Below are 14,473 nucleotides of genomic sequence, written 5' to 3'. Positions count from 1 at the left end.
CCTGGGGGTTTTTCTCTAAAGGGTTAGGGGTGCAAGGGTCTTGTAACTTGACAACTTTAAGACTTGTGTGCTTCAAATGCCAGAGTTCCTGAGCCGACATGACTGGAGGAGGAATTCTGGGAGTTGAAGTCCACAAGTCTTAAAGCTGTCAAGTTTGAACACCCCTGGGGGTTTTTCTCTAAAGGGTTAGGGGTGCAAGGGTCTTGTAACTTGACAGCTTTAAGACTCGCGTGCTTCAAATGCCAGAGTTCCTGAGCCGACATGACTGGAGGAGGAATTCTGGGAGTTGAAGTCCACAAGTCTTAAAGCTGTCAAGTTTGAACACCCCTGGGTTTTTTTTTCTAAAGGGTTAGGAGTGCAAGGGTCTTGTAACTTGACAGCTTTAAGACTTGTGTGCTTCAAATGCCAGCGTTTCTGAGCCAACATTTGGTTGCTAAGCAAGAGCGTTGTTAAGTGAGTTTCACCACATTTTACAAGTTGGCCATGCCCATCCAGTCACATGGCTGGCAAGCCATTCACACCCGTTTTCATGGCCAGCAAGCCACTCCCACAAAGCAGGCCACACCTACAGAAGAGGTTCTAAAAAAATTTGAAACCCACCACTGACACACACAAACACACACACACACACAGACGAACCCTAACCAAGGTTAAAACTAACCAGGGTTGGTTGCTGTGTGAATGCAACTGCTTGTTCTTTGACTTAAGGAGGCCTGGTTTCGTGAACATAGAGAGCTGCCCTCCAGTTAAAACTCTGAGGATTGATTGTGGAATGCCACAAGAGTTAAAGCGGACAATTTGATACGAAACAGCTCCCATTAACCTGTTGCAAGGTGTGTCATATTATATACACTTAATGTGTCATACTACACAGACTTCCTAGTTGGTAGAAAGTGGGGAACAATATATGGGCTTAAAACAGAGCTGCTAGTTAGCTAGAGATGCTTGGAGTGAATTTTGCCTCTGAGAGACTTGTAGTCAAAAGAAGGACTAAGGGTGACATGATAGCAGTCTTCCAATGTTTGAGGGGCTGCCACAAAGAAGAGGGATTGGGGTGTCAACCTGTTCGCCAAAGCACCCGAAGGGAGGACAAGAAGCAATGGATGGAAACTAATCAAGGAGAAAAACAACCTAGAACTAAGGAGAAATTTGAAATTTCCAAACAGGAAGAACAATTATTCCGCCACCAGAATTTGTGGAGGTTTTTAAGAAGAGATTGAACAACTATATGTCTGAAGTGGTAGGCGGTTTCCTGGTTGGACTAGAAGACCTCCAAGGTCCCTTCCAACCCTCTTACTCTGTTCCTTTGTGTCTGTTCTTTTGTGCCAGAAGAAATCTAGCAGAAATAATGGGATCAGGGAAGGTACCAGTTAGGAGAAAGTGAGCGGAGCTAATGGGGGGACAGAGAAGGAAAGGGACCAGCCAGAGAAATCGAGCAGAGCTAATGGGGGTGAGGGAAGACAGGGGGCTAGGAGGAAAACTCATGGGGCAGGGAAGGCAAGAGGCTAGAGAGGAGAAATTATTGGCCAAATCTGGGTATCAGCTCGTGCCCCCGTACGCACCATTAAGCAATCCAGGACAGGAAGATCATTTGGAATGGGGAACATTCCAGTTCAAAAGCATTCTGTCCTGCAAAGAGGGAAGCCAGAACTCAAAAGTTACAATTGTTTGTAGTTTAACTCATCGAAGGTTGACGCACAAAGAAACGTTTACCTGGACAGGACAAAACATCCTGCTATTGGGATAATAGCTTGACACCCCCCCCTCCTCTCTGTGGCAGCCCCTCAAATATTGGAAGACTGCTACCACATCACCCCTGGTCCTTCTCCAGTTGCCGCAGCTGTTCATCATACAGTTTAACCTCAGGTCTCCTAATATAGGCTTGAAACATTTTGAAATGTTTGGAGTAGATTGATCTGGGAGGTTCAGTCCAGTCTCCTATTCTATTCTATTCTATTCTATTCTATTCTATTCTACTCTACTTTACTCCATTCCATTCCACATTCTATTCTGTTCCGTTCCGTTCCACTGCATTCTATTCTACATTCTAGTCTAATCTAGTCTGTTAGTAGAAAGTCAGGAACAAAATATTGGCTTACATGGCCGCCTCTAAAAGAGAGCTCCTAGTTGCAGAGAGATGCTTGGAGTGAATCTTTGAGTGATATGAGCCAAGGTGGCGCAGTGGTTAAATGCAGCACTGCAGGCTACTGCTAGATCAGCAGGTCAGCGGTTCAAATCTCACCGGCTCAGGGTTGACTCAGCCTTCCATCCTTCCGAGGTGGGTAAAATGAGGACCCAGATTGTTGGGGGCAATATGCTGACTCTCTGTAAACCGCTTAGAGAGGCCTGAAAGGCCTATGAAGCGGTATATAAGTCTACTGCTATTGCTATATTGCTATTGCTATTTGAGTGAGCCAAAACAAGGACTAGTGGGTGACATGATAGCAATCTTCCAATATCCAAGGGGCAGCCACAAAGAAGAGGGTTTCCCCCCCCCTCCACCTATATGCCAAAGCACCTTAATAACAAGAAGATCAATTACTCAGTGGAACTACCTGCCACCAGAAGTTGTAGGTGCTCCATCACTGGAGGTTTTAAAGAAAAGATTGGGCAAATATATGTCTGAAGTGGGAGACGGTTTCCTGTCTGAGCAGGAGGTTGGACTAGAAGACCTCCAAGGTCCCTTCCAACCCTCTTACTCTGTTCCTTTGTGTCTGTTCTTTTGTGCCAGAAGAAATCTAGCAGAAATAATGGGATCGGGGAAGGTACCAGTTAGGAGAAAGTGAGTGGAGCTAATGGGGGGACAGAGAAGGAAAGGGACCAGCCAGAGAAATCAAGTGGAGCTAATGGGGGTGAGGGAAGACAGGGGGCTAGTAGCAAAGCTAATGGGGCAGGGAAGGCAAGAGGCTAGAAAGGAGAAATTATTGGCCAAATCTGGGTATCAGCTCGTGCCCCGGTATGCACTATTAAGCAATCCACGACAGGAAGATCATTTCATTAAGATTTACTGGGAACGTCCCAGTTCAAAAGCATTCTGTTGTTGGAAGAAATGCCCTTCTGGGTTCAGTTCCAAGTGTGGGGGAAAAAGACACTGGAAACATGGAGGCTGCTTGGAAAGATGGTTTAATGGTGGACAGGACCACATGGCCTGAGCTCCTGAACAGAAAATGGGGGACCCCATGCTTCTAAATGTTGGGTGAAGAAGAAGAAGAAGAGAGAAAGAAGGGGGCTTGCTGGGTTTTTATACCTTGTTCGGCCCCACCTCTCTGTTTCCTGTTCCTGTGTAAGAAACGTATTCTGATTGGTTGTCAGACTCCCATGGGGCCATGCAGGGGCCACTCTCTAAGCTGTGTTTTGAGTCCAGGTTTGATTGAGCATTGCTTCTTCCCAGACGTTCTACTCCCCCTCCCCACCTGAAAAGAACTCTGTTTCAACTGCCACTTGCCTCACATTCCGTTACCTCAAACTGGCAGACGTTCCACTCCTTCCCTCAGGAGCGGACTTGGGCTCCTTATAGAACTAAACGTTGGTACCTCACCAAAATGTCTATGCCTTCCACCTATGGAACTGCTTCCAGACTCAAGGCGGCGGGAGTGATATTCCCTTATGTGTTTCAATCACCAAACACTACTGAGCCGACAGATTGAACCGGATTTCTCCTGCATTGCCCAATCCCATAGTTTCGTTGCGAAACACAGGTATCCAGCTAGCATTTAGTGTTTAAAGAGTGTTGGGACCACCCTGCTGACTGTTTTGCAATCCAGGACTGAGCTGAAAATATTCTTTGACTTTGCAATTATCAACCTTATTAAGTGCTCCGTATTAAAACCAGAGACGCCAAGTGCCAAAGGCGACTTTCCAGACAATTAGCTGATTTGAAAGAGGAGTGGACAGATTATTAAACCCAACCTTGCAAATATTATTAAGTGTTTCCAGATCTTGTCCAGGGCTGAGAAATCTGCAGACAGGTTGATTGGCTCTGATGAAGGTCAAAGAAGGAAAGAAACAGAACAGAATTTCAACCCCAGATAGATGACCCCGGTTAATAGCTGGTATTACTCATTGATATTCATTCCTGGATTGGAGGAAGGGATTTAGAAATGGGACCGTCGGGTTAGAAGGGACCTTGGAGGTCTTCTAGTCCAACCCTCCACTCAAGCAGGAGACCTTCTATGACATTCTGGGTAAAATGGTTGTCCCAATCTTTTCTTGAAAACCTCCAGTGATGGAACACCCACAACTTCTGGAGTGAAACCGTTCCATTATCAAGAATTTTGTTTCCATAGTTCTAGGTTGCTTCTCTCCTTGAATAATTTCCATCTGTGACTTCTTTTCCTGCCTTCAGGTGCTGTGGATGATATGTCCCCCCCGCCCTGTTCTCTGTGACAGCCCCTCAAATATTGGAAGACTGCTATCATGTCCCGTCTAACCCTTCTCTTGTAGGTTAGACATAACTTCCTCCCTCAACTTTTCATCGTAGAGTTTAGTATTCAGAGCACTTGTTCTAGGACAGTGAGGGCAAATCTTTTTGTTGTTGTTGAGTGCCAAAAATGCGAAGGCCTGCTTGCACCCATAATGGAAAGTGTTGCCCCCCATGCGCAGGCGCGCACAACCCCCTACGTTCCCCCCCCATGCGCGCCGCATTGCTCGGCTCCAAGCTGAGCTTGTTATTTCCTTCGGGGAGCTGGGGGAGGCCATTTTCGCCCGTGCCCCCAGGCTCCAGAAAAGCTTCCGGAGCCTGGGGAGGGCGGAAAACAGACCCAATGGTCCAACAAACTTCCGGTAGGCCCATTGGTCTGTTTTGTGAACTTCCGGTTGGACCTTTTGGCCTGTTTTTCGCCCTCCCCAGGCTCTGGAGGCTTTTCTGAAGGCTGGGGAGGGCAAAAACCGCACCGGCGCTTGCGTGCCTGCGGGAATCGCGGCTAGGCAGCTGGCTTAGTGTCTTCTCTTGTTTCACCTAGGCACTGCGGGAATCGCTGCATCCCACCTTCGTCGCCAGTTTTGTGGTTCGAGGCAGGAACGATGCAGATGCCAGGTTTCAACGAGAACAGGTTTATTATTACAACAAGAACAAAGTGACAGCGATTCAAATGCGGCAACCGCGCGCCAAGGTATTTATGTAAACTAGTTAACCAATCAGTGGCCGGGGACTGGGCAGCAACCGCTGACATCAGTACCTCGGCCAATCAAGGAGGATCTGTGGCCGGCAACAGCCTCTGCTGCGTCCCAACCAATCAGGGAGCAGCAGGGCTGTTGCTGGCTTCTTATAGAAGAATGCATTAACCAACTAATGAATATTGAACAACCCATGGCACTGGACACGCGACAGTTGCCAACGGAAACTGCAGTGGTTTAATCTCCCACGCAACCTAACACGGACTTCTTTAGAATCGATGTCCCAGGTCAATGGCGGTGATCAGGCACCCTCTTCTACTCTCAAGCGGAGTAGGTACACAACACTATATTATACTTGCCTGTCGGCAGGCCTTGTATTCCCTCTCATCCTGGCTAGGATTTGTTCAGATTTTCTCCTTTCCCTTTCTCGCACAAAGGGTCCTTGGGCTGACTGGAATTTCCCTCGACGGTGGAAGGTGTCCTCCCCCGTTCCTCCGAAGCAAGAAGCCTCGTGGTGCCAGAGGTACCCGGGGCTCGGATCCTTCCACCGGCGTGGGGTCCTGGTCGTCCAGAGCGAAAGATCGCCTGGTTGTCCCATCTGGGGTGCCAGAAATGTAGCAGAAAATGAGACAAGACCAGCTCTTTGTCAGAGGGAGAGGTTTATTTGTTAAAAAGGTTCAGTAGTGATTAGTCAAGCAAAATCTGAACCCCGAAGGGCCGGTTGTTTACAGTCTTTTATACTCTTAGCCAACATATTGATTATCCCAAAGTACCCGGCCTTCCTGTGTCATGTAGGCCTCGTACACAATCTCGCAAAACAGAGACAGGACATTCATTACTCAATTACCTCCCTACAGGTACCTGTTTCATTATCCTGTTTTAGTTAGGTGAAGCAAACAGAACAACTAATCTTAAGGGTAATTAATCCTTTTCCCCATTCCACGTGGTAAAGAAACTTTAATACCCAAATAATCTGTCTAGTTGTCAAATTCTCTTTTACCTCCAGGTAGCCTTACATCCATGAAGGACTACTCGTCTGAGGGGCTGCCACAAAGAAGAGGGGGTCAACTTATTTTCCAAAGCACCAGAAGGCAGGATGAGAAACAACGGATGGAAACTAACCAAGGAGCGAAGCAACCTGGAATTAAGGAGAAAACTCCTGAGCGGATGATTAATCAGTGGGACAGCTTGCCACCAGAAGTTCTGGGTGCTCCATCACGGAGGCTTTTAAGAAAGTCACTTGATGTAGGGTCTCCTGCTTGAGCAGGGGGCGAGGTGGACTAGAAGACCTCCAAGGTCTTGATCTCGTAAATTGGGGTCACATGACTACAGGAATATGATTCAGTTGCCCAACACCCAAAATACGGTCATGTCAGAACTTTGGAACAGAGTTGTAAGTACTGGACGATCTGTTGTACATTTGGGTTGTAAGATGAGGACCACAAGTACACCTACAAAAGAATTTTCTTTCCCTTCTTTACAGAAAGGTTAGGAGTTTTGTGGCCTTCCAGGGTTTTGTGATAATGCTTCCCAGCGCAAGGAAAGCGTTATCTCTTCTCTTCATAAACGACGCTTAAACAATTTTGTCATACGACGCAAGGAGACTTTTATTAATTCAGAACTGGTTTGGGGGTAGAATATTTATATTTTACTCTTAAGCGGTTATAGGCTTTGGATCTCTCAGGGCAGCTTTGGGTTCGAAGCCCTTTAAGGCCACGAAAGGCCAGCGCTCCGAACGCCTTAATAAAATTGTGGTTTTCCTTGTTGCTGCTTGCTGGCCAGGTGCATCAGCCGGAGAAGGAGGTCTCCAGTTGAGCCGTCCAGCCCGGTCAAATTCCTTTCGGGAGACGTCCGTCCTCTCTCACCGTTCTCACTTCCGCAGGCAGCATCGGAGACGCAACTCTCTGTAAAAGGATGGGAGGCAGAAGAATTCATTGGGTCAGTTCCAGACAGGTAGGGAAGACGGTCAAAGCTTTTCCGAGCTCTTGTTTGTGGGGTTTTAGCAGCAACTTACTCTGGGTGGGCTTAGGATGGTCCTGAACCTATGTAGAAGAGGGGGTCAACTTATTTTCCAAAGCACCAGAAGGCAGGATGAGAAACAACGGATGTAAACTAATCAAGGAGAGAATCAACCTGGAATTAAGGAGAAATTTCCTAACAGTGAGGACAATTAACCAGTGGAACAGCTCACCACTAGAAATTGTGGGTGCTCCATCACTGGAGGTTTTAAAGAAGAGATTGGACGACTATTCGTTGGAAGGGTATAGGGTCTCCTGCTTGAGCAGGGGGTTGGACTAGAGGACCTCCAAGGTCCCTTCCAGCTCTGTTCTGATTGATTGGAAAATATTCCCCTCTGGATTTCTGCAAATTTGAGATCTGGGAATAAGTCAGTGTTCTGCAGCCTTGACCTCTTTAAGATGCGTGGACTTCAACTCCCAGAATTCCTGGCTGGGGGATTCTGGGAGTTGAAGTCCATTCATCTGAAAGCGGCTCAGGTTGCAAAATACGGAAGGAGGTCATGCTGCTTTTAAATTCTTAGCCGATGGGCCAAACAAGACGCCTGCCATTTCTATCACAGGCACAGTTTGTTTATTGTACACGTAGTCTCCATTTAGTGACTGCCGTTGGTTGCAACAACTCAGTGATTAAAAATAATAATAATAGAGAGAGACAGAGAGAGACAGAGAGAAGGGGAGGAGACAGAAAGAGACAAAGACAGAGAGAGACAAAGACAGAGAGACAAAGACAGAGAGATACAGAAACAGAGAGACATAGAGAGACAGGCAGAGTGGGAGAGAGAGAGAGAGAGAGAGATGTTTCTTTTACCTTGTTTTGCTCCCTCGCAAGGCAGAAAGCTGCTTAAAGAAGCTCATTGTTTCCTGAGTTACATCTTCCCAGGACAGTGCATCCTTAAAAAGCTCTAACATCTCAAGTCCACAAGCTCAGTTTTGTCCCCTTAGTTGATTAGAAGCCTCCCATCAGCTGGCAGCTGCTGCCTGAAACTGACTGGGTCTTAATCAGAGTCCCTCTGAAGATTTTGGTTGTCCTAAACGCCCGCGTTGCTTGGGAAATGAATTTTTAATCGCCTCACCTTCGTGAACCGTCCCCATCTGAGGCCGTTGATAAACGAGGACTACCTTTACGGAAGAGAGGATGGCTTTTAACTGGCTGAAATCTTTTCAGACGCCTCAAACTTCAACTCCCAGGGCTATCAGGAATTCTGGGAGTTGAAGTCCTGCACATCTGGGGGGGGCAACTGGTTAGAGAAGCTTTAGGGCTTCAGCACTGCTCAACGTAACATTTGACTGAGGACGAATGCAATTAATTTGTTTACATCGTGTCTGATCCTATAATTACCATTATTGCAGCAAATGCCAGGGATTCCTACCTTACGGGCAGGGAGCAGGGGGACGGCCCTCCTCCTGGCATCTTCCTTCTGGGTTGGTCACAAGTAGGCAGCCCTTTTCTTTGTCACAACAAATCTTCTTCCCAAAGCACCTCCCTCGGTTATGCGGGCCACAGTACATACACTAAAAGAGAAATGAAAAGAAGACAATGAACATTGCCTGCATCAACAGAGGGAGAGAATCAAGATCACGTGAAGGGTTAATACCACTTTATAATCCCTCGGTGAGGCCACACTTGGAATACGGCATCCAGTTTTGGTCGCCACAATGAAAAAAAGATGCTGAGACTTTAGAAAGAGTGCAAAGAAGAGCAAGCAAGAGGATTGGGGGACTAAAACATATGAAGAACGGTTGCAGGAACTGGATATGTCTAGTTTAATAGAAAGAAGGACCAGGGGAGACGTGATAGCAGTCTCTCAATATCTCAGCCACAAAGAAGAGGGAGTCAAAACTATTCTCCAAGGCACCTGAGGGTAGAACAAGAAGCAATGCGTGGAAACTAATCAAGGAGAGAAGCAACTTAAAACTGAAGAAAAATTGCCTGACAGTTAGACAGAAGAGCCGAAGTGGCTCAGTGGTTAGAGTGCAGTACTGCAGGCCACTTCAGCTGATTGTTATCTGCAGTTCAGTGGTTCTAATCTCACCGGCTCAAGGTTGACTCAGCCTTCCAAGGTGGGTGAAATGAGGACCCAGACTGTGGGGGCGATATGCTGACTCTGTAAACCGCTTAGAGAGGGCTGAAAGCCCTATGGAGCTGTATATAAGTCTAACTGCTATTGCTATTGCTATTAGAACAATTAATCAGTGGAACTCCTTGCCTCCAGAAGTTGTGAATGCCTCAACACTGGAAGTCTTTAAGAAGATGTTGGATAGCCATTTCTCTGAAACAGTATAGGGTTTCCTGCCTAGGCAGGGGGTTGGACTAGAAGACCTCCAAGGTCCCTTCCAACTCTGCTACTGTATTGTATTGTATTGTATTGTATTGTATTGTATTGTATTGTATTGTATTGTATTGTATTGTATTGTATTGTATTGTATTGTATTGTATTGTATTGTATTGTATTGTATTGTATTGTATTGTACTGTACTGTACTGTACTGTACTGTACTGTATTATATTGTATAACATTCTGGAGGCATAGCTTTCCTGCTAAGGTGCTCCTTAGCTCCTTCCCCCTTTTAAATCCCAAAACATTAAGGTACACTGTTGCTCGACCTGGAAGTTCCCTAAATGGGCCACCTCAGGAGTCCCATCTCCCGTGCAATTAGTATTAATTAATTAATTAATTAATTAATTAATTATCATTAACACTAATTAATACCAATTCATTAAGAATTAATTAATACTTAATACTCTAACTAATACTTAATACTAGTTAATTAATACTTAGATAATAGTTAATTGATAATTAAATAATATGTAATCAATAATCAATAATAATCAATAATCAATAATTAGATGATCATTGATCATTAATTGATCATTGATCCCTGATTACTAAATATAAAATGCTAATAATTAATAATTAATAATCAAGGAAGTAAGTTGTGAGTAAGTTGTGAAAAGCGTGCAGAGAAGTATAAAAATAATATCTTGGGAAGCGTTTAGGGCCACCGGCTGTAGCTAATCCTTGCTGGATTCAGCTATGTCAGTGGAGCTTATTCCAATAAATTGCTAATCTAAGTAATGCTATGTTTGCTAAAATTGTACATGAAACAATAAACCTCCGATCTTAAAATAAGATTTATTGCTGTGGTTTCCCTTTGTTTTTTATATAGGGATATTTTTTATGACAGAATTGATTCAAAACACTGGCTTTTTCATGTTCAAAATTACTCAGGAAATAAACTCTTGATTCAAAGTGGAATTGTGGAAGCGTGCTTGTATTTTTTGTTTTTAGTGTCTTGTTTTACGACAGAATGAAGCCGTGTGTGGCTGGACAGCCATTTGTCTGGAACCGTACAGGGGCTCCTGTTTGAGAGGTGGGTCGGACTAGAAGACCTCTGAGGTTCCTTCCAATTCTATTAATTGCTGTATCACCTTTGCATTGGGGAGGTGGGGTTTACCTTTCAGCCCACCGGTGTGGCTCATGGACAGCCCTCCTGGAAATTAAAAGTTTGGTCACCTACAGACAAGGACAGGAGAACGAGAAAGAAGAGAAGGCTATGGGATTCTTCCTTACGATAGAAGATGGGAAGGGTAAATGCAAACACCTTTGCCTTACCTGTTGGGTTGTTATTTTAGACACGGACCTCTTCTTCCCTCCTCGGGGGCAGCTCGTGAAGTAGCAGGCTGAAGACAAGGTGAGAAGGCAGAGGAGAAACACCGAAAGGATCCCGGCACGCATCTTAGGAAGTTTGGCAAGTGGGCGTATCTGATATCTTGCCTTCTGGCTCTTTCTCTCTGAATCCTGGCTGCATCCCCTGCGTATTTATATTGTTTGCATCTATTGCTTGGAGCCCTGTAACGCTCTGCCGTCCCCAAACATTTTCACAGGTGAGTGGGCTCCCTTCCTCTTCCCTCCACAGACCTCCAGCCTCCGACCGACCCCTGTAACCCACCCACATAGAAAGCAAGGGACCAGCCAGAGAAATCGAGTGGAGCTAATGGGGATCAGGGAAGACAGGGGGCTAGGAGCAAAGCTAATGGGTCAGGGAAGGCAAGGGGCGAGCAAGGAGATTGTACCCCGGCACGCACTATTAAGCAACCCAGCACAGGAAGATCGTTTCAAATCAAAGATTGATTGGGAACGTTCCAGTCCAAAAGCATTCTGTATTACCTGGACAGAACTCAACAGTTGCAATCTTTTGTGGTTCAACTCATCAAAGACTTAAGGACACTCCTTTGCTCTGCCTTCCCCCAGACTCATCAAAGGTATAAGTACTAAGGTCCCAAACACCTAAGCCAAACACACACACACACACACAAACCCTAACCAAGGTTAAAACTAACCAGGGTTGGTTGCTGTGTGAATGCAACTGCTTGTTCTTTGACTTAAAGAGGCCTGGTTTCGTGAACATAGAGAGCTGCCCTCCAGTTAAAACTCTGAGGATTGATTGTGGAATGCCACAAGAGTTAAAGTGGACAATTTGATACGAAACAGCTCCCATTAACCTATTGCAAGGTGTGTTATATTATATACACTTAATGTGTCATACTACACAGACTTCCTAGTTGGTAGAAAGTGGGGAGCAATATATGGGCTTAAAAAAGAGCTGCTAGTTAGCTAGAGATGCTGGGAGTGAATTTTGCCTCTGGGAGACTTGTAGTCAAAAGAAGGACTACGGGTGACATGATAGCAGTCTTCCAATGTTTGAGGCGCTGACTCAAAGAAGAGGGATTGGGGTGTCAACCTGTTCTCCAAAGCACCCGAAGGCAGGGCAAGAAGCAATGGATGGAAACTAATCAAGGAGAAAAACAACCTAGAACTAAGGAGAAATTTCCAAACAGGAAGAACAATTATTCCGCCACCAGAATTTGTGGAGGTTTTTAAGAAGAGATTGAACAACTATATGTCTGAAGTGGTAGACGGTTTCGTGGTTGGACTAGAAGACCTCCAAGGTCCCTTCCAACCCTCTTACTCTGTTCCTTTGTGTCTGTTCTTTTGTGCCAGAAGAAATCTAGCAGAAATAATGGGATCGGGGAAGGTACCAGTTAGGAGAAAGTGAGCGGAGCTAATGGGGGGACAGAGAAGGAAAGGGACTAGCCAGAGAAATCGAGCAGAGCTAATGGGGGTGAGGGAAGACAGGGGGCTAGGAGGAAAACTCATGGGGCAGGGAAGGCAAGAGGCTAGAGAGGAGAAATTATTGGCCAAATCTGGGTATCAGCTCATGCCCCCGTACGCACCATTAAGCAATCCAGGACAGGAAGATCATTTGGAATGGGGAACATTCCAGTTCAAAAGCATTCTGTCCTGCAAAGAGGGAAGCCGGAACTCAAAAGTTACAATTGTTTGTAGTTTAACTCATCGAAGGTTGACGCACAAAGAAACGTTTACCTGGATAGGACAAAACATCCTGCTATTGGGATAATAGCTTGACACCCCCCCCCTCCTCTCTGTGGCAGCCCCTCAAATATTGGAAGACTGCTACCACATCACCCCTGGTCCTTCTCCAGTTGCCGCAGCTGTTCATCATACAGTTTAACCTCAGGTCTCCTAATATAGGCTTGAAACATTTTGAAATGTTTGGACTAGATTGATCTGGGAGGTGCAGTCCAGTCTCCTATTCTATTCTATTCTATTCTACTCTACTCTACTCTACTCTACTCTACTCTACTCTACTCTACTCTACTCTACTCTACTCTACTCTACTCTACTCTACTCTACTCTACTCTACTCTACTCTACTCTACTCTACTTTACTCCATTCCATTCCACATTCTATTCTGTTCCGTTCCGTTCCACTGCATTCTATTCTACATTCTAGTCTAATCTAGTCTGTTAGTAGAAAGTCAGGAACAAAATATTGGCTTACATGGCCGCCTCTAAAAGAGAGCTCCTAGTTGCAGAGAGTTGCTTGGAGTGAATCTTTGAGTGATATGAGCCAAGGTGGCGCAGTGGTTAAATGCAGCACTGCAGGCTACTGCTAGATCAGCAGGTCAGCGGTTCAAATCTCACCGGCTCAGGGTTGACTCAGCCTTCCATCCTTCCGAGGTGGGTAAAATGAGGACCCAGATTGTTGGGGGCAATATGCTGACTCTCTGTAAACCGCTTAGAGAGGCCTGAAAGGCCTATGAAGCGGTATATAAGTCTACTGCTATTGCTATATTGCTATTGCTATTTGAGTGAGCCAAAACAAGGACTAGTGGGTGACATGATAGCAATCTTCCAATATCCGAGGGGCTGCCCACAAAGAAGAGGGTTTCCCCCCCCTCCACCTATATGCCAAAGCACCTTAATAACAAGAAGATCAATTACTCAGTGGAACTACCTGCCACCAGAGGTTGTAGGTGCTCCATCACTGGAGGTTTTAAAGAAAAGATTGGGCAAATATATGTCTGAAGTGGGAGACGGTTTCCTGTCTGAGCAGGAGGTTGGACTAGAAGACCTCCAAGGTCCCTTCCAACCCTCTTACTCTGTTCCTTTGTGTCTGTTCTTTTGTGCCAGAAGAAATCTAGCAGAAATAATGGGCTCGGGAAGGAAAGGTACCAGTTAGGAGAAAGTGAGCGGAGCTAATGGGGGGACAGAGAAGGAAAGGGACCAGCCAGAGAAATCGAGCAGAGCTAATGGGGGTGAGGGAAGACAGGGGGCTAGGAGGAAAACTCATGGGGCAGGGAAGGCAAGAGGCTAGAGAGGAGAAATTATTGGCCAAATCTGGGTATCAGCTCGTGCCCCGGTACGCACTATTAAGCAATCCAGGACAGGAAGATCATTTCATTAAGATTTACTGGGAACGTTCCAGTTCAAAAGCATTCTGTTGTTGGAAGAAATGCCCTTCTGGGTTCAGTTCCAAGTGGGGGGAAAAAAGACATTGGAAACATGGAGGCTGCTTGGAAAGATGGTTTAATGGTGGACAGGACCACATGGCCTGAGCTCCTGAACAGAAAATGGGGGACCCCATGCTTCTAAATGTTGGGTGAAGAAGAAGAAGAGAGAAAGAAGGGGGCTTGCTGGGTTTTTATACCTTGTTCGGCCCCACCTCTCTGTTTCCTGTTCCTGTGTAAGAAACGTATTCTGATTGGTTGTCAGACTCCCATGGGGCCATGCAGGGGCAACTCTCTAAGCTGTGTTTTGAGTCCAGGTTTGATTGAGCATTGCTTCTTCCCAGACGTTCTACTCCCCCTCCCCACCTGAAAAGAACTCTGTTTCAACTGCCACTTGCCTCACATTCCGTTACCTCAAACTGGCAGATGTTCCACTCCTTCCCTCAGGAGCGGACTTGGGCTCCTTATAGAACTAAACGTCGGTACCTCACCAAAATGTCTATGCCTTCCACCTATGGAACTGCTTCC

General features: G+C 45.9%; 1 protein-coding gene across 1 annotated transcript in view; it reads right to left on the bottom strand.

Moving 5' to 3' along the window:
* Positions 1 to 6,716: 6,716 nt before the first annotated feature.
* LOC148043742 (vasotocin-neurophysin VT-like) overlaps positions 6,717 to 14,473 on the bottom strand; it is a 30,770-nt gene continuing 23,013 nt past the window's right edge. The window contains exon 3 of the mRNA XM_087723750.1: positions 6,717 to 7,019. Coding sequence (XP_087579876.1) covers positions 6,856 to 7,019 — 164 coding nt within the window. The 3' untranslated portion in view covers positions 6,717 to 6,855. The remainder of the gene's footprint in view (positions 7,020 to 14,473) is intronic.

Source organism: Thamnophis sirtalis, unplaced genomic scaffold (genome assembly GCF_051295495.1).
Source record: "Thamnophis sirtalis isolate CommonGarterSnake01/CBP01778 unplaced genomic scaffold, rThaSir2_p1.2 scaffold_10, whole genome shotgun sequence".
Taxonomy (NCBI): Eukaryota; Metazoa; Chordata; class Lepidosauria; order Squamata; family Natricidae; genus Thamnophis; species Thamnophis sirtalis.
Note: the sequence above shows the minus strand (reverse complement) of the source record. Positions and strands in the feature narration are given on the sequence as shown.